The sequence below is a fragment of the Panthera pardus genome, unplaced genomic scaffold (genome assembly GCF_024362965.1).
Source record: "Panthera pardus isolate Hobbes unplaced genomic scaffold, ASM2436296v1 HiC_scaffold_6, whole genome shotgun sequence".
Taxonomy (NCBI): Eukaryota; Metazoa; Chordata; class Mammalia; order Carnivora; family Felidae; genus Panthera; species Panthera pardus.
In genome coordinates this window covers 101,352,238-101,372,460 of record NW_026526991.1, presented here as the reverse complement: position 1 = coordinate 101,372,460, position 20,223 = coordinate 101,352,238, and the positions used below count along the sequence as shown (strand labels likewise).

General features: G+C 45.5%; 1 protein-coding gene across 1 annotated transcript; it reads left to right on the top strand.

The window, feature by feature from the left end:
- The first annotated feature begins 16,954 nt into the window (after positions 1–16,954).
- On the top strand, positions 16,955–19,881 carry KCNA5 (potassium voltage-gated channel subfamily A member 5). Its single transcript, XM_019464781.2, has one exon. The coding sequence runs from the start codon at positions 17,274–17,276 to the stop codon at positions 19,083–19,085; it is 1,812 nt and encodes a 603-aa protein (XP_019320326.1). The 5' UTR covers positions 16,955–17,273; the 3' UTR covers positions 19,086–19,881.
- Positions 19,882–20,223: the final 342 nt, after the last annotated feature.

Sequence of the window (20,223 nt, the reverse complement as noted above, 5' to 3'; positions counted from 1 at the left end):
AGGATCTAAGATCTTATGGATTTGCAAGTTTTGGGTAGTCAGCAAGCTCCTGCTGCAGATACCGGTGGGAAGAAGAGGGAATAAGCCACCAAAGAACTAGAAGACCTTGACTTGAAGCATCTGCTTATCAACAGGGAGAGGGAGAACAAGGCTCATGAATAAAGTAAGGGATGATCCATTTCCAATAGCTCACACAGAGCCATTATAAAGGTGGAGACCCATGCTGGAGGACAGCACTCACTGGGCAGCAGCCCTGGACTCTCAGACAACAGCCAAGGTCAGAGTCGGCCTTTGGCCTCTTGCTGCCTGGGGAGGATGTGGGGCAGTGCACATCCTCTTTCATTGTCTTTTCTTTTAGTCTTATTTATTTAAGTAATCTCTACACCCCATGTGGGGTCTGAACTCACGACCCTGAGATCAAGAGTCACTGCTCCCAGACTGAGCCAGCCAGGAGCCCCTAGGGTCTTTTTCATGTATAGAACTCAAGTAGGAGAGGTTTTCAGCTCTAAAAAATATATTCTGACAGAACTGAAATAATAATATATGATCATAAAAACCCCTTCTTTTAAAAATATTTAATAACTTAGCAATATAATATTAAATAAAAATGTAAGAGCATCCCAATTTTGTAAAGAATTACATATAAAGTATAAATACAAAACTGTTTGCAACAATCATCTATAGATGGTGAGATTATGGATGTTTTTAATTTCTTTGTATTTTTCTGTTTTCTTCAATGCTTATTCCTTTTTTTAATCGTAAAAATTTTACTATTGCAAATACAGCATACCTAAGCTGTTCTTTTTCCTGAGAGTTACGAAAGTGTTTATTGGATCTGCTCATCAGATCTTCATTATTGACACGGGTGGCACAGTTGACCCTACTACTGATCTCTCGGTCATGCAACATACAAATATAGAGGGCTAACTGTATTCTAGGTGCTGAGCTCTGTGTTAGGGATCTGACACATGGCAGGTATGATTTGCAGTAAAGGACCATGTGAATACGTAAAAAGCTAAACCTCTGGCCACTTCCTCTGATCCAGGCAGTGTTAGGAAGAAAGCCATTTTTGTCCCATGGTGGTGGTCAAAGAAGATTTTGAAAATAGACTTACATATAGTGTCAAATGTGAAAATGGGGCTGAACCCCACCCTTCTGTATCCAATCTTCCTGTGTGACTCCATTCCTTGCTTTGAAGACAGCTTCCAGAGCATTAGAAGTGAGGTATCCAAATGGAAATCTGAAACACTTTCTCAAAAATTAATCAAATAGGGTACATTTAAAAAAAAATATCTGTGTTTAAGACATAACTTTTGCCCATACCATGGACTCATTTTTGGTTTGTTTGTTTATTGATTTTTTAATGTTTATTTATTTTTGAGAAAGAAAGAGGGAGACAGAGCAAGAGTGGGGGAGGGGCAGAGAGAGAAGAAGACAGAATCCGAAGCAGGCTCCAGGCTCTGAGCTTTCAGCACAGAGTCCGATGCAGGACTAGAACCCACGAGCTGTGAGATCATGACTTGGGCCAAAGTTGGACACTTAACCAACTGAGACACCCAGACACCCTTCATTTTTGGTTCTTAACAACACTTTTTGAAGTGAGTATCTGAGGGTGGGGAGACTTCGTAACAATCTTTATATATATAACAAAAGTTGATTGATAGTTGTGAATGATAGTGATCATTGAATTACAGATTTCTCAAGTTTCCAATGACCTTAGTATCTAAAAACTTTTACTTGAGGGCTGCCTGGGTGGTTCAATCTGTTAAGCATCCAACTTCGGTTCAGGTCATGAATTTGTGGTTCATGAGTTTGAGTCCCATGTCAGGCTCTCTGCTGACAGTATGGAGCCTGGAGCCCGCTTCCAGTTCTGTGTCTTCCCATCTCTCTGCTCTTCCCCCACCCCTGCCCACAATGTCTCTCTCTCTCTCTCAAAAATAAATAAACATAAATAAACTTTTACTTGAGAAGTGGAGAAAATGCTGTCCATAGATGAAAAGAGACTTTGTCCTGAATCAATATGATGATGGTTACACCTGAGGCCTTGGTTTCTTGACTTATATCCAGGGTTCTATGTCTTCAGTGTCAAGATAAAAGAAATATATTCTTGTAAACAGGGCAGTTCGGATATCCCAGCTCCTGAATTCTAGCTGGTAGCTCATCCTACTGGAAAAATTGACATTAGGTTTCTATATGCCACTCTCTACCACCATCCTGTGCCTCCTTTTTTTTAAAATATAACTTATTGTCAAATTGGGTAACGTATAGTGTGTAAAGTGTGCTCTTAGTTTTTGGGGTAGATTCCCATGGTTCATCACTTATACACAACACCAAGTGCTCATCCCAACAAGTGCCCTCCCCAATGCCCATCACCCACTTTCCTCTCTCCCCCGCTCCCCCCTCCCATCAATGCTCAGATTGTTCTCTGTATTTAAGAGTCTCTTATGGTTCGCCTCCCTCTCTGTTTGTAACTATTTTTTCCCCTTCCCTTCCCCCCATGGTCTTCTGTTCAGTTTCTCAAGGTCCACATATGAGTGAAACCATGATATCTGTCTTTCTCTGAGTGACTTATTTCACTCAGCATAATACCCTCCAGTTCCATCCATGTTGCTGCAAATGACAGGATTTCATTCTTTCTCATTGCCAAGTAGTATTCCATTGTATATATAAACCACATCTTCTTTATCCATTCATCAGTTGATGGACATTTAGGCTCTTTCCACAATTTGGCTATTGTTGAAAGCGCTGCTATAAACATTGGGGTACATGTGCCCCTATGAATCAGCATTCCTGTATCCTTTCTGTGCCTCCTTTCTTATCCATTATTTCAAGCATAGGGTGCTTCTGTGGTGATTAAATTTACCATTTAGCTCACTGGTTGCAAAATATCAAATAGGATCAGGATGAAAAGAGGAAAGACACAGAGGAAAAAATCGTTTAAAATAGCCTACTTTTAAAAGGAAGAAGGAAAAAAAAGGTATCTGCGGTCTTCAGATTCTGTAGGAGCAAAAAAGGGGAACGCGGGTGTGGTTTTAGAAGCTCCAGCACCAGATGTGAAGACAGTAGCCTTACAGAGACTGTTTCACCAACTCCCACAATCGCATAGGGTCAAGTCCCTGTTATTAATTCCTTACCATACATACCTCCTAGTGGTCAGCTTCTTTGATGAAACCCTGACTGATACCATTTTCCCGCAGTGTATAAAGCTCCACAAAGTTACAGACAGCCCTGAATTAAAAATGGAGAGAAGTTGCCTTTCAGCAGCAGTGTCTGTATCCTGTAAGAACTAAGCAGAGGAGGCTGACTGACCCAGCAGCTATTGCAGGGAGTGCCTCCCGAGAGAACCAAGAGCGCCCTCTAGCGCCATGATGGTGAACTTCACCCCCGCCCTGGACCACCTGGGGCTGTATGAAGACCCAGCTCCTGTTTGCCTTTCTTCATTAAGACAGCTAGAGAAGGGGACATTCATTGCTTTAAGATAATCAACCAAAAAAGCCTGAGAACAGAGAACTGAAATTCTTGGCTTTTAAGGAGAAAGGTCTCAATTCACATGTGGGGAAAGTTTGCAAAACATATATGTGATTCTGCAGGGCTCTTTATTTATTTTTTTCTTTTCCCCGGCCAATAAAACCAAGGAGGGAGAGAATAGTTGGAGAATATGCAATGCAGTTAGATGTCAGTGTGGAGACCCTGTGTCGTGCACCACCTTCATCTAGCGAGGAGAGACTTTGTTGAAGTCCAGGGATGTGACAAGTCTTGCAGATGACACAGTGGATATACAAATGGACAATGGTGAGACCATATATAAAAATAGAGCTCTGATACCAGTCTGCAGAACCAGCCCAGGAAACTAACCCATTACAGATAGCTCCCAGCCCAGGAAATCAGCCTGCTATCTACAAGTCAGACTTGCAGGAAGTAAGACCATGATCTCTGTAACTGGTCCAGGAAGCCAAACAATAGCCCTATAACAATCACCCCAAACACTAGGATTTACTAGCTGACAGTTTCCCTAATTTTTCCCAAGAAAATTTAAAACTGACCACCACCACCAACAACAACAACAGCAACAAAAAACAAAAAAACACAAAACTAAATATGCACCAATTACACAGGATGCCCTGTTTCTAGTTAGCACACCAATAGTGTCCCCACATGAGCAAGCCTCCAATCAGAGCACGTCCAAAGCTTTCCCTTCCCACTATCAAGCTTTCCTACCTCTGTCTGCCTTTGAATCTCTGTCAAAATGCAAGTAATGATGGTTGACTCCCTACTATCACAAGCTTTGCTTGTCTCTATTTGGTTGGACATACTTTATTTGCACATAAAGAAGTCTCCTGTCCTTGCAATGTGCAGCAGCCTTAAGGTGAGATGGTGGTATGGTCTTCCTATGCTGGAGAGGGCTGGAGACAGCTTCTTGAGTTCCTCATGTCTTTGCCCTAGTCCAGGAGGTAGGGTTGCCAAATAAAATGCAGGATGTCCAGTTACAACTGGAAAGAAAAAGTTAAGAAGGCAGGAGTGAGAGCCCTGGTGAGGCTATAGCGAGTTTCAGAGCTAAAAGAAGGCAAACACATCAGAGGTGATGTGGGTAAGCCTCCTAGGGATTGGATGAGGATTCAGCTGTGTCTCAATGAATTGTCAGGGTAGAGGAGGCATGCCCAAGAACTAGAAGCAAAATGATTATTCTAGAGCAAGAATATGAGCTCAAGACATATCTAGGTGCAGAATTGGATGCCCATTTTTCACCAATGCTGCCACTACATTTGTGTAAACACTGCATCCCCCCTTGCACCCACAGCAAGCCCAACATCAACCCTGGAAGAAGGAAAGCGGATGGAAATATCCTGGAAGGAAATATCCTGAATATGGCCGAGTTGTCGATTTAAAAAGACATGCTAGGGCTTCTAGGGGGGCGTGTGTTGACTTTGACTGGAAGTGACTAGATTAAATTTCTGCACCAGTCAGAATGGAGCCTCAATATTAAAAAGTAAATCAAGTGATCAGAAATGTTTTAAAAATTAACATTTTGCATATATGAGTTCATTGTCTGTGAGGCTTTCAAAAATTCATAGCCATCATATATATGAATGTCTGGTCTTTACAACCACCAGCTAGAGAAATAGAATCTCCCCTTCTTATTCCCCAACCATCTCTCTCCAGTGTGGCAATTTTCCTGGGGAATTTGACAAATTCCTCCAGAGAGACATGTTTAATCTCATTCTATTTGGTCTGTGTTATGAAAACAATAGTGTTGTTTTTCATTTACCAAATAGCAAATGACATTTTGTTGAATATACTTTTCGGCCTTCATACTGACCTCCTATGCCTTCAACGTCAACGTATTCTCCTAGGCTCTCCATGCTTAGAATCACTGACTTAAAGTCTATCTTGTTTTCTTGATTCTTCCTACCCAGCAGATTGATGATGATGAAGATGACGATGATCACGATGGTCATGATGACAATAAAGAGGCCCCTGATTCAGGGCCTGCTGGATTCTACTTACTTTCTATATATCATTGATCCAGGTGACAATTCTGCAAGCTAGACATCATTGTCCCCATTTTACAGAGAGAAGTAAGGCACGGAGGGTCCAGTGACTTGTTCAAGTTAACAAAGAGTAAACGGTAGAGTCGGATTTAAATCCAGATTTGTCTAATTCCAAAGCCCATGATTTGTCTGCACTGCCACACTGCTGGCCACCACAGTTCCCTAATTCGCACGAAATTCCTGCATCCTTCAGTTGACTCTAATTATAGTCTTTCTAAAGAGGAATGTGCTGGGCCCTCTTCCTGGCATTGACTGCACCTCACTGGGAATGTTGGGCATCTTTAAAATTTCATTTATTAATAAACACTTATATAATGCCTGCTGTGTGCCAGACACTGGTCTGAGCAGTTTACAAACATTAACTCATTTAATCTTTATAGAAACCCCATGAGGTTAAGCACCATTATTATTATTACTCTTGTTTTACAGATGAGAAAACTAAAGCACAGAGAAGTTAAATGACGGGCTCAAGGTTATGCAGCCAGTGAGTCTGGCAGAGCCAGGTTTAAATCTATTATTATGCAGTGCAACACCCCTTCCTTTAGAGATTTGGATTTCTCATCCTAACCTTTCCCTTAACTATTTCCTGTGAGTGCTGAGAGAATGGTGGGGTCAAAGGCTTGGAGTTCCCTAGAAGAAAGATTTTGAATAAGCTTAAGTCTTTTTTTTTTTTTAATTTTTAAATGTGTATTTATTTTTGAGAGAGACATTTATATTTGTGAGTGGGGGAGGGGCAGAGAGCAAGAGAGACACAGAGTCCTACACAGGACTTGAACTCACTAACTGCGGGATCCTGACCTGAGCCAAAGTCAGATGTTCAACCGATTGAGCCACCCAGGTGCCCCAAGCTTAAGTGCTTAAAAAATATCCATCACAAGATGAAAGCCGGCATGGTCCAGCTGTAGCTCCCAGCAATTATTAGTTCTGTTTCAAAAAACAGGCCTTTCTTTAGTTCCAGTGTTTGCTCAGTGCTAATGATCTCCAAGAAACTTCCTTCTTTTGAGACTGAAAACCCAATCTCTAGTCTTGGTGGTCTTAATTTTCCTCTTCAGAGGTTTCTTCTTGCCCTCAGTCCCTCTGATCTCAGCTAAGCTGCACAGGCCAGACTGGTGCAGGTGGAGGGAGGAGAAGACAGAGGGCGCTGTCTCCTCTGAGTAAGCAATTTGGCTGTCCTAACCTGGGAAATCACACGCCAGGTAGAAAATCTCTGCCTCTTGGAGTCACTTGACTTTGACAAGATGCTGGACATCCCACCTCTTTTTTACATGTTAACAAGCAATGACCTGGAAACTTTGAAGGGCCATCAGTCATTCACACTTTTATCACTGGCTTTTCCCCATTAGGAAATAACAGGGACTTGACATGAGTGGGAATAGGGTATAGAAAGTTAGGAAGAAACATCCCATGAAAAACTCTCTCTGCTGTACCTTGGTCAGAGGCGATGCACTAATAATGGCTTAACAATAACCAGTGGTAACCAGGAGCTCTACATTTACTTCTCTACAAACCTTTGATAATTTCCTTAACTACATTAACTCTCAGCTTCCATATCTATAAACTAAAATTAACAATAGTGTCTACCTTTTAGGGTTGTTACTGAGGATAAAGTACCATATGCATGTAAGAGGATCATATATGTAGTTCAAGTTTGGGTACATAATAAGAATCAAGAAATGTTAACTGTTCTGATTACATTGTAGACACCAGATGAAATGCAGTTTGTTGTTTTATGTGAACACAATTTTAAGCAATGGAGTCAATGTTTATTTCCCATGTTAGGGAATGGGAACATTTAGCAAAAATGTTAAAAAAAAAACATTTAGAGAAGCTAAATTATTTGCTCAAGCCATGTGTCAATAGAGGTACAGAGTGAGGCCCAAAGTCTTGGTTGCCTGCCTTCTAATGTCATGCCTATTACATTGCCTAGAAACAGTGTTAGCAGTCACCTATTCCCTCCACCTTAACTCACTCACTCACTTGCTCACTGCCATTTCCACTTGTCCCTGAGCTCTAGGAAAGCTGTCTTCACAACGTGGTAATTGGCTTTCACATCACCCAGTGTAGTACAATAACACTGGGGAGTGGAGAGTAGCCAGGCAGTTCACAGAGTCAGTCGTGGGGGCATTTGCCAGCCATTTCTTTGTTGGCAGAGACACAGGCTCTGAAGCTTAGTTGAAAAATCCAATGGGTGGTGGCTGAGTCCCAGCTTAAAGTGTGAAAGTCCTTATTATGATCCTCCTCATCATATTCCTACTGGTAGCATAGGCCTACTAAAAAAAAGGAAATTATTTCCCAAGATTAATAAAAAGAAAGAGGCTGGGAGGTGGGGGGTTGGTGTTGGGCTGGGGAAGGGGAAATAGAAGGCGACAGACATTAAAATAGCAGCAAATGAATACCATGTAATTTCCAACAGTCGATAATGTCACGCTGCAAGGTTGGCAATTCTGCTGAGATAATTGCCCTTCCTCAGATTACTGTCTTTACCAGAGAAGGAAATGATGGCCGTGTGTGAGAAATCATGCTGCCTCCCACTTCACGAGAAGTGGCAGTGATTAATGAGAGATCAGGCTTCAAGTTCGCAAATATTTCATCCATGCACAGGGCCTTTCAGAAGCAGAGAGCTCTTAGAGCAGAAAACATGATAAACTTCTTCCACAACAGGGTGACTGACCTACTCATGGGATGATTTAGCCTGTAGAGTTGCCCTTCATCTTCCAGCAAGTCTGGGTCTGGAGAATTATGATTTGACATGACTGGTCATTCATGGGTTTTTCCTCGCTGCAGAGAGATTGTCTGCTGGAGAAACAACTGAACCTGGAGTCTGCAGACTTTGGTTGGAAATGGGTTGCTCTGCCTCTGATCCTTCTCAGGGGGAAAACCTCCAGGTGTTTGTTATCTGTATAACAAAATGATTTGACAAGCTAACAGCTTAGGCTCCATTCAGCACTCAAAGCCCCACCCTAGGAGTGTCACTGGGAGGGGTGGGAATAATGGCAGACTGAATAATGGTCTTTCAAAGATGTCCAGGTCCTCATCCCTGGAACCTGTGAACATGTTACCTTACATAGCAGAAGGGACTTTGCAAATATGATTAAAGTAAGGATCATACAATAGGAAACCAATACAAATGGCAAGGTCCTTAAAAGATGGAAGAAGACACAGAGAAGGAGATGTGACAAAAGAAGCAGAGTTGGAGGGATGCAAGTATGCTGGCTTTAAGGATGAGGGAAGGGGCTATAATCCAAGGGATGCAGGTGGCCTCTAATGAATACACCTTGGAGCCTCCAGAGGGAACCAGCGTTACTGACACCTCAATTTTAGTCCAGAAAGATGAATTTTGGACTTCTAACCTCCTGAACTATAAGATAATAAATTTATGTTGTTTTAAGCCATAATTTTGGGGTAGTTTGTTAGAGTAACAATAGGAAAGTAATATTAACAAGAGGGTCAAGAGCCAGATCATGAATGGCTTGCCCCCACACCCATCACTCAGAGAATGCTGAGGCTAATACCCAGGCATCCGGTTTCACTTTCCACCAAACTGGGAGCCCATAGCACCATGACTCGGTTAACAGAAAGATGACACCATTAGTCACTACAGGCAACTAAGGTTAGCTAGCATTAACAATATTAACTAATATCAATTGAGTGCTTGCAACTTCCCAGACATTTTCATGCTTAAAACAATTACAGGAGGTAGGCACTATTAGTGTCTTTATTTGACAGATGAAGAAACTGAGGCCTAGAAAGGTTGAATGTCATAACAAATAAGAGGTGTTGCTGGAACTTGACTGGAATCTACCTCAAGCCAGATACTAAGCTATTTATCTCAAAGAACTTCCAAACCTCTGAATTCCTTATGCAACACAGCGTCTAATAAAAGGACCAGACTCCTGAGTAGGACAGGCCCTCTAGGGACACTGGTTCTCAAACTTTGGTAGCATCAGAATCCCCCAGAAAGCTTGTTAAAACAGATTCCTGGTAGGAATTCTGACATTCTGATTCAGTAGGTCTGAGAAGGGACTTGGGAAATAACATCCCTCATAAACTTCCTGTTGACCTTGACACTGCCCTTCCATGAACTGTTCTTGGGAGTAGCAAGCCTCTGCAAGCCATTCCAACTCAGCCCCTACCTCCAGGTCCAGTGACATTGAAACTGAGGCTGAGCCCTAATCCTGTTTCATGATTTTTGTCAAATCAGAATAAAGAGGATTTATTTTGATAGGAACATTGAGAAAAATGGGTGCTGCCTGGCCTGCATGAATTATGTAGTGATCACATGTTTTTCCAGCTTGAAAGGATGCTCCTTCCATAGGAAAGAAACTATCTTAGGGGTGTCTGGGTGGCTCATTTGGTTAAGTGTCCAACTCTTGGTTTGGTTAAGGTCATGATCTCACAGCTCCTGAGATCAAGCCCCGTGTCAGGCTCTTCGCTGACAGCGTGGAGCCTGCTTGGGATTTCCTCTCTCCCTCCCTCACTTTGTCTCTTCCCTCAGCTCCTCCCTCACTTTCTCTCTTTTAAAATAAATAAATATACTTTTCTTTAACCCTCTCTTACATTTGCTTAGCACTTTTAAAATACTTTGTTCCTATATCTTGATACATAACCTAAATTCATACTGTATTTTTATGCAATGTGGGCAACAATTTAGCTAGAGAAGCCACTGAATACAAAATTCTCAACTAATGCCTTCCTTGATCTGGATGCCTACGCAGAGAGTGAGGAAATAAAAGTTGCACATGGTATTGACAAAGTATAAAAAATTCAGACATCTCTAACCCTGACAATACATGAAGCTACTGGTTCACAATTTCAAAGTCAGGAAGTTTTCATGGTTTATAAGTGAGTACCATAGTGAGGTGTGTTGAAGGAGAAAATGAGAGAGCATGAAAAATAGTCATGATGTACCTATAATCCATCAGCTCATCAATGGAGGAGGGAAGGGGAGGGAGGGAAACCATTATTCATCAGGGCAAGCCGTCCCTTGAACCTCCCAGTCCCTGTGCATCTAGGTCACTTCCCTTTCTATGTTTGGCTCTGAAAATGCAGTGGACCCATTAATGAATTTATTCCTGGATTAAATCTGGGGAAGGTGGGAGTGAGGGAGGGAGAGAAAAAGCCAAGCTCCAGATGTGAGCCTTGATTTGTGAACGGCCTCTCATCTTAATCCCTGCAAACGGGAAATCCTAGCACTAGGCTTGAGGTCTCAGGATCTGGGTCATTTAAACATCATCTTTCTGCTGTTCACCGTCTTCTGCTTCCATCTCTAACACAGCAGATAAATCCCCTCCCCCCACCCCACAAGTGCACACTTGTTTTGTATGTGTGCCTTGTTGACTCCACCTCTGCTGCTCCCATCAATCCGGAAAGGAAGGTCATTTCCAGGGCTTCCTTCCCAAGGTGTCAGATTGAGGGGCAAGTGAGAAGGGAAAGGGAGGGAAGGAAGAACAGCTGCTCCCCTCATTAAAGATGTTTTCTACTACAGATCTGGAAGCAGAATGCATCTGGGAGAGGGGATCAGGAGAGAGACAGCTTTACCCTTTTGCTGATTAATACTCTATTCCCAGTTATTGCTTGATAATATGCCCTTGTGATATTACTTAATAGTAATGAGCCATAGGATTATATACTTTGTAACATTTAGCAGTAAGACCCAGATCATCAAGTTTTCCTCTTAAAAATTTTTTTTTTAAAAAAACTATGTATTTTGGTTGATTTTAACTATGCTGCCTCCTATTCGGTTCTCCCTGCTCCAGCCTAAGAAACCCTGAACCCTCTCTCCTGACTTTCAGAAACTCTGTGTTTCCATAACATCAAGGAGTTGTGGGAAGGTCGGGGGAAGGCAAGCCTTCCCAATTTGGGGGTGACAGCTTCCCTCATGGAGGAGACACAATGGTGGTTTTGTTCAATTTCCTTTTATAATGAAGAAGAGACTCAGTTGGGATGACAGTAATTCAACATAACTGGCTTATCAGAGTGATAGCAGGGGGACTGGGGAAATGGCTCAGATTGTACCTTTCCTCCTTAAGAAATCTAAGATCTCTCAGCCATGCATGGTGCCTCGGAACTTTAGAAAGCCTGGTGTTGGTAGAAGCAGAGCCTTTCTTTCTCCTCAAAAAGGAGGAGCAGGAGTAATTGAGCCCTGAGCCCTGGACAGACTGGTTAGTACTTTTAATGGTTTGCAAAGTTAGTACCTTTAATGGTTTGTCAGCCCATGCTCTTGCTAGGACCCTCTCGTTGCATTTTTAAAAAAAATGTTTGTTTATTTATTTATTTTGAGGGGAGGGAGGGCAGAAAGAGAGGGAGAGAGTGGATCCCAAGCAGGCTCCCCGCCCAGCACAAAGCCTGATGAGGGGCTATATCTCGAGACCTTGAGATCATGACCTGAGAGGAAATTAAGAGTCAGTTGCTCAACTGACTGAGCCACCCAGGCGTCCCCCATCTCATTGCATTTTTGATGTGCTTCCCAGGTCTGTAACAACCTCCAAGGTAGAGCAGCAAAACTGATGTTTGGCAGGAAAGACTACTGGCATAATTAGAACACAATTTTATTTTTGCCTCCTTCTGTTCCTTTAAATTTTGCCTAATGGTGGAAGCTTTTCCCTTGACCTAGATGAAAATTAAATGGACGTTTATGCTTTATGGTTTAGTCTTATACAATAAACAGTTATGGTAACTTTAGGTCTCAAATACTATCTCAATCTAGGAACTAAATTGCACAGTCTTATATATTAAACTGTTTTTAGCCACAAAGTTGTTTTTTTTTTTTTTTTAACGTTTTATTTATTTATTTTTGAGACAGGGAAAGACAGAGCATGAACAGGGGAGGGTCAGAGAGAGGGAGACACAGAATCTGAAACAGGCTCCAGGCTCTGAGCTGTCAGCACAGAGCCCGACGCGGGGCTCGAACTCATGGACCGCGAGATCATGACCTGAGCCGAAGTCGGCCGCTTAACCGACTGAGCCACCCAGGCGCCCCCAAAGTTGTTTTTTTTTTAATGTTTATTTTAAGAGAGAGAGAAAAAGACATGGGGGCGAGAGAGAGAGAGAGAGAGAGAGAGAGAGAGAGATTGATTGATTCCCAAGCAGGCTCTGAGTTGTCAGTGCAGAGCCTGAAGACACAGGACTTGATCTCATGAATGTGAGATCATGACCTGAGATGAAATCAAGAGTTGACGCTTAACCGCTTAACCAACTGAGCCACCCAGGTGCCCCACAAAGTTGCTCTTATACACAAAATTGAGCTGGTTTGTGTCATAACAGATAATGCATATAACCTGAACATAGAGCCAAAGCACATTTAATTCACTTCCCCTATCTGGCCACCCAAATGAGTCTTACATTTTTCTGATTGGGCTCCAGCTCCACGATCACTTTGACTATTTAGTTAATCTCCGATATCAGATTCAGTTCCTATCCCTGTTTCCCCTCCCTTCCTGCTCCATAGCTGAGCTCCTTTCTCTTAACTCAATTGCATTTAACACATACTTATTGAAATTCCTAAGACAAACAGAACACAATGTTTGGTGTTGTAAGGGAAATGAGATGAGTAACGTATGGACTTTGATTTCAAGATATCTCTGTTTTTCTCTATTATCTATCTATCCATATACCTGCCTACCTACCTATGTATTATAAATGATAGATAGATAGATAGATAGATAGATAGATAGATAATAAATGGAAGATAAGTAGATAGACATATACACACATAGAGATAAAGTTAAGATATATTCTGGCAGACGTGGAGGGGAGAAGAGACTAAAAACAAGTAGTGGAGAGTAAAATAGAAGTACATTGGCACACTTGCTTTCATAGAGGCAGAAGCAAAGTGTCTGAGGGTGGAAGGAAGAAAGTATTATTGAATCTTGCTGGGGAGATCATGAAACATGACCTAGGGAGCTCTTCATAATCTGGATCTCCTCCACCTCTGTAGCCCCATCTCACAGAACTCTTTCTGAGCCCCCCATCAACAACACTGTCTTTCAATTCCTCAAACCAGCCCTGAGGCCTTGGGACATACTCTTTTTTCCACCTGGAATAGTTTTTTCCCCATCACCACCTCAGGAAAACTTCCTTGATGATGGGTCCTTGATGATGTCCGGCTCCCCGCTAATCTCACAACACCCTACATTCTACATGGTGTCTCTTAAAATTGCAATTAAGCAACCAGTGGAAAATTAGATGCTTAGTGGCTTTTGCCTCCCCTGAGATATAACTCCACAGAAGTTAAGAAATATGTTTGTCTTTGTTCTCAGTATGCTCCCAGAACCTGGAACAAGGCCTTGCACATAGTCAATGCTCAATGAATTATTTTTGAGTGGATTAAGAAAGGTGGCATTTGGGATTTTTTTTTCTCCTCTTCTTCTTATCTATCTCCTTTCTCTTCAACCCCAGCCCTCCTTCCCATCAATGCCTTACTTCCCTTAATATATTCTTTTTTTTTCTTGGTTCTGCATACCTTCCAAGTCCTCCTGTGGTCTACTAGGACCAGTCCGATGAATTAGGGGAAGACTTCCCATTTGTCTGCTCTGTATATCTCATTCTGGGAGACATAATCTAGGTGTCTAAGTAATTCCTTCGCAGGCCCTGTCTGGGGTTTGTTTGAGAGGAGGTGACTCACAAGTGCGACCTTCAGACAAGAGCCTTAGCATTACTGCGGGTCTTGTCTGAGATGTGGTCTGAATTCTCCCTGCATCAGAGTCTGTGTTTGGACCAGATCCTCAGGTGATGGTGCACATGAAGTTCTGTTGTGAAGGGGCTTATCTCCTAGGGTTAGTTGGGTAGAGGGGGGAGCAAGTTTCAGTTATATGACAGATCAGTTAGTGTTGGAGTGCAAGAGGTTTACTGGGAAGTGATAGAAGAAAGAGAAAAGAGCCTGCAGAAGCCAGTAGAGACAGCCTTCAGCCCATGATGCTGATCCCATGACACCTGTGAAAGCAAAGAGATGAGGAAGAAGGTTGAATGGAGTCTCAGACTGAAACATATTTCTTACAAAGTCGTGGCCAACCCAATGGGGGAGATCCAAGGCAAAGAAGGTACAGCAGAGGAGTTCTGCATTGGGCATAAATGGCCAGGTCCCTGGAACCGTGTTGTTCTCAGTCATTGGCAGAGGGCTGCCCAGGAAGGGTGAGAAGTTGCTAATGGCTGGAAGCTCTCAGCTAATGGCACTCATTGAAGCTGAAAAGCAACTGCTTTCTTTAAAGCACATGCTCCCAGTATACCCCCATGGCTGCCATATGTGACATCTGAAGATAATTGTACAAGAAATGTATAAATGCTGGTAAATGTATGGAAAGCAGATTGAAGGAAATACCACATTAAAGGAAACCTGCTTTATATGCTTTTTCAGCACTGTTTATGTTGTGCTCTTATTCTTCAGGGAACAGTCTCTCTAAGGGCCCCTGGAAGACAAGGTCCTGAGGACTCTATCCCATAGGGAGCTCAGGCAGAGCCCTTGTGTGAATCAAGATGGCATCCCTGTATTACAATGTGCATGAATCAGTAAAGACGACTCAGTGGCCATGGGTCTCTTGAGCTCACCCTCTACAAACTCAGTAGGCCCCAGGCTCCCAGGGGCAAACCCGATCCTGACCAGACAACCTGAGAGCCAGAGAAGAATTAAAAACTCAGGGCAGATGGAACAGGGATAGCAGAGGTCTAGGGAGGGGAGGACAAGGCTCTGTAGTTACAGTGATACCCTCACATATTGATTTTCACTTTCCTGCCCCTTCCTCACCCAGGCACATTTGCAAAGACAGCCACCCCCCCATGCACAGAACCACACACAATGAAAACATTTACATAGACCACATTCACATCTACCTTCACGCAACACACAGAAAGGCCCCATGCAGAAAATCCCTATTTCTTCATACCTGACATAAGCTTCTATGTGCACACCTTGCTATTCCAGCAAACACTTGTGCACCCCGTAGCAAGTTTCCCAAACTTCCCTTATGTGCAGATACATTTCCAGACAAGAGGCCGTAACATCCATATATATTAACAATAAACAACATACAGGAACAAAAAGAGACAAACTTTGAATGAACTTTGAACATTCAGAAACAGCGGCTTTATGGTAACTTAAAATCAACAAATATCTGGAGGCTATGTCTGGAGATGGCAGATATGACTTGAAAGATATTTCTGTTGTCCACTAAAACCCCACAGGGGCTGGGGCTGGGGCAGGGGTAGATAGCCCATTTCCTAACCTAGAGAGACTTGGCTGTTACTCAGCCAACCTCCTGCCTCCCGAGGGAGAAAATTAAAGCTCTCAGGCCAGATGCCAGGAAGGGGGAGCACTTGTACCTGGAACAGGGGTTACACATTTCTGTAGAGGTGTAGAGTGGAGGGAGCAAGGGCCCAAGCTCTGCTTGCTTGGATTTGAATCCCAGCCTCACCACTTTCTACCTGTATGACCATGGACAATTTAGTCAATCCATGTGTCTCATTTTCCTCACCTAGGATATAGAGATAGATAGTAATAGTGCTCAGAAAACACATTGCTGTAGGAATACACCGGTCAGTATTCATAAAGTGCTGAGGGTAAACCTAGTGCATCCTAGGAGCAAAGTAAGTATTGCTTCTTATTCTACTCTTGGGAGTCCTCTAGCCCTGGGATTCCACAACCTCCCTGCCCCTCCTCCCTCCCCCCCCCCCCCCCCCCCCCACAAACCCCTCTTCACAAAGCTGTAGTTGCTAGCTCCAAGCTTCACAGCTCTCACCAGGATCTTTCCCTTCCTCTTCCTCTTCTCTGTTAACGGTTTTTATAAAGAGATTTGTGGAGAGAGCATGGAGGAGTTGTGTGTCCTCAGCAAATTTGTTCCGCGGGCCATCACTTTCTGGACTGGGAATCAGGGCTGTCCCAGCGCAATGGCATGGGGCACTGCCAGCTCTTAACCTTTTGTTGGGTGTGTAGGAAGATGGGAAGAGACAGGCTTCTCCACTGGTCTGGAGGTATCTCCATTGCTATGGATCTCTAGATTTCTAGATCCGCAGGAGCTCCGCCCAGCCCCTTCCTGTCTGTAATTTTTCCCCAAGAAGAGAGAATAGGACTGTTATTTCTTGTCTCATCCGTCCAACCCAAGGCAATTCATTTCCCCTGGAGTCCAGAGGCGTTCAGCGAGCTCCCAGGTGAACTGAAATCCACAGCTATTCTCATCTGGTTGCCCTGGGAGTTTGGGCGCTCTGGGTACAACCTGTTCCTCCAGCCTCTCCATTCCCTCCCCCCTCCCTCCCTCCGCCTGGCTGCGCCCCGCTCAGCCCCCCTTCCTCCCCTCGCCCGAAGCCCCAGCAGTGGCCTCCGGGGAAACACCCGCTGCTGCGTGCCCTGAGAGGTGAGGCGGAAAGAGGAGGGGAGGGGGCCGGAGGGAGGGGTTGGGGGGGAGGTGAGGGAGGAGGCGGGGGAGCTGCACAGGGTGGAGGCTGAGCACCGCCCCGCAGCCAGAGAGGGGCGGCTGAAGGTTGCATCTGCTGGAAGGAGGCTTTGGCTGCTTGGTAACGGGCTGCCAGAACAGAGAGCGAGGCTGAGAGCGGGGCAGCAGCTTCTTGACGTCAGGACCCAGCCAGGGGATCCTGCCAAGCAGCCCCAGCCCTCCCCACAGGGGGGCCGGCCGACGGTTCGAGAAGAGCCCCGGACGCGAGGCGCCCAGCGGGGCGTGAGGTGGGGGGCGCAGACGCCGGTCAGCAGGGGTGAAGCATGCCCCCTGCCCCCTGGCCATGGAGATCGCCCTGGTGCCCCTGGAGAACGGCGGTGCCATGACCATTAGAGGAGGAGGTGAGGCCCGGGCAGGCTGTGGCCAGGCCATAGGGGGAGAGCTCCAGTGCCCCCCGACGGCTGGGCTCGGCGATGGACCCAAAGAGCGGGCTCCAAAGGGGCGCGGCGCGCAGAGGGGAGTGGACCCGGGAGGGCGGCCTTTGCCGCCGCTGCCACGGGAGCTGCCACAGCCTCGACGGCTGCCACCGGAGGACGAGGAGGGAGAAGGCGACCCTGCCTTGGGCATGGCAGAGGACCAGGTGCTGGGCGCGGGGTCCCTTCACCACCAGCGCGTCCTTATAAACATCTCCGGGCTGCGCTTCGAGACGCAGCTGGGCACGCTGGCGCAGTTCCCTAATACCCTCCTGGGGGACCCAGCCAAGCGCCTGCGCTACTTCGACCCCCTGAGGAACGAGTACTTCTTCGACCGCAACCGGCCGAGCTTCGATGGTATCCTCTACTACTACCAGTCGGGGGGCCGCCTGCGGAGGCCGGTCAACGTCTCCCTGGACGTGTTCGCAGATGAGATCCGCTTCTACCAGCTGGGGGATGAGGCCATGGAGCGCTTCCGGGAGGACGAGGGCTTCATTAAAGAAGAGGAGAAGCCCCTGCCCCGCAACGAGTTCCAACGCCAGGTGTGGCTTATCTTTGAATATCCAGAAAGCTCGGGGTCCGCGAGGGGCATCGCCATCGTCTCGGTCTTGGTCATTCTCATCTCCATCATCACCTTCTGCTTGGAGACCTTACCTGAGTTCAGGGATGAACGCGAGCTGCTCCGCCATCCTCCAGCGCCCCACCAGCCTCCTGGGCCAGCCCGGGGGGCGAATGGCAGCGGGGCTCTGGCGCCTCCCTCTGGCCCTACGGTGGCACCTCTCCTGCCTAGGACCCTGGCAGACCCCTTCTTTATTGTAGAGACCACTTGTGTCATCTGGTTCACTTTCGAGCTGCTTGTACGCTTCTTCGCCTGCCCCAGCAAAGCAGAGTTCTCTCGGAACATTATGAACATCATCGATGTTGTGGCCATCTTCCCTTACTTCATCACCTTGGGCACTGAGCTGGCAGAGCAACAGCCAGGGGGTGGAGGAGGAGGTGGCCAAAATGGGCAGCAGGCCATGTCCCTGGCCATCCTCAGGGTGATCCGCCTGGTCCGGGTGTTCCGCATCTTCAAGCTGTCCCGCCACTCCAAGGGGCTGCAGATCCTGGGCAAGACCTTGCAGGCCTCCATGAGGGAGCTGGGTCTGCTCATCTTCTTCCTCTTCATCGGGGTCATCCTCTTCTCCAGTGCCGTCTACTTCGCAGAGGCTGACAACCAGGAGACCCACTTTTCCAGCATCCCGGATGCCTTCTGGTGGGCAGTAGTCACGATGACCACGGTAGGCTATGGGGACATGAGGCCTGTCACTGTAGGGGGCAAGATCGTGGGCTCGCTGTGTGCCATCGCTGGGGTCCTCACCATCGCCCTGCCTGTGCCGGTCATTGTCTCCAACTTCAACTACTTCTACCACCGGGAGACAGACCACGAGGAGCAGGCAGCTCTTAAGGAAGAGCAGGGCAGCCAGAGCCATGGGGCAGGGCTGGACAGTGGAGGCCCTCGGAAGGCCAGCTGGAGCAAGGGGTCCCTGTGCAAGCCTGGGGTGTCCCTGGAGAATGCAGACGGAGCCAGAAGGGGCAGCTGCCCCCTGGAAAAATGTAACCTCAAGGCCAAGAGCAATGTGGACTTGCGGAGGTCCCTCTATGCCCTCTGCCTGGACACGAGCCGGGAAACGGATTTGTAAGGGGAAGCCTGGGCAGATTGGTGGTAGTGGGACAGGGATGGGGGAGGCCTCCTGAGTCTGGGCATCTACTTCATACCACAGAGTATTTCAAGCCCACCTTGAAGTCTGTCCCTCTTCTTCCACTTCTTCTATCCCTCCCCCTCCCTCCCTTGATCCCCCATTTTTCCTCTTCTTTCCATGACACCAAGGGTCGCCTATTTTTAAAAAGTACCACATTCCATGACGCAGGAGCTGTTGAAATGGTGGGCACTGTAAATGGGTGTATTTGTAGCCAGTTTCCTATACCCAGCAGAGGGATAACCCAAACAAAAATGACTTTAAATAGCCCAGATCCCAAGAGATTTTGTAACCCCCTCCATGTGTTCCAAATTTGCTTTACATATGATTTTATTTGTGTATGGGGGAAATATTATTTTTATGGCTGGTGAATGGATTTTTGTACTGTAGTTCAGATGGAGATATTTTGGATATATTTTCCAGAAATGTTGTATTTATGGAAGAGAGAGTTATTGTGATGTTTTTATGTGATACGTATATTACAGCCAGAGACCCTGGTTGTGGCTGTTCTGGTTCCTGTGTCTATAAGCCTCTCTCTTTTCTGGGATGTGGTATTGGTGCTTTGAGTCTAGGGCAGGGAATGTTCTGGAAGAAAGGAAAATCTGACCTTTTCTGTGCGCCTTAAACAATTCTTGTAACTTTCTTTGAAAAGCATTTTAATGACGTTGAAGAAAGGCTTCTGATAATTCATTCTCTTTATTTTTATCCCAGGAAATAAAATGTTACTTGGTTGAGGCAAGTGTTAGTTTTGGTTTTGTTTTTGTTTTTGTTTTGAAATTTAGAAAGGAGTCTGTGACTTACTGTTTCTGGTTTTGAAGTCAGAGCAAACACCACCTTCACTGGGGTAGATCACTTTGAAAGTTAATGGTTTGATTGTCAACTTCTTTTGCTGGGCCCCCTCTGCACATCACAGACAGAGGGATGAACTCTGTCTCAGACTGTTTATGACATGCCACCTGATGGTATGGTATCAGACTCAACCATCAGCAGGGGGGGGGGGGGGAAGGAGCCAAAAGGCATGAGAAGATCAGACCCCTTATGACCCCACTGCTGTCTCCTGGGACTGCATTTCTGAGTTCTC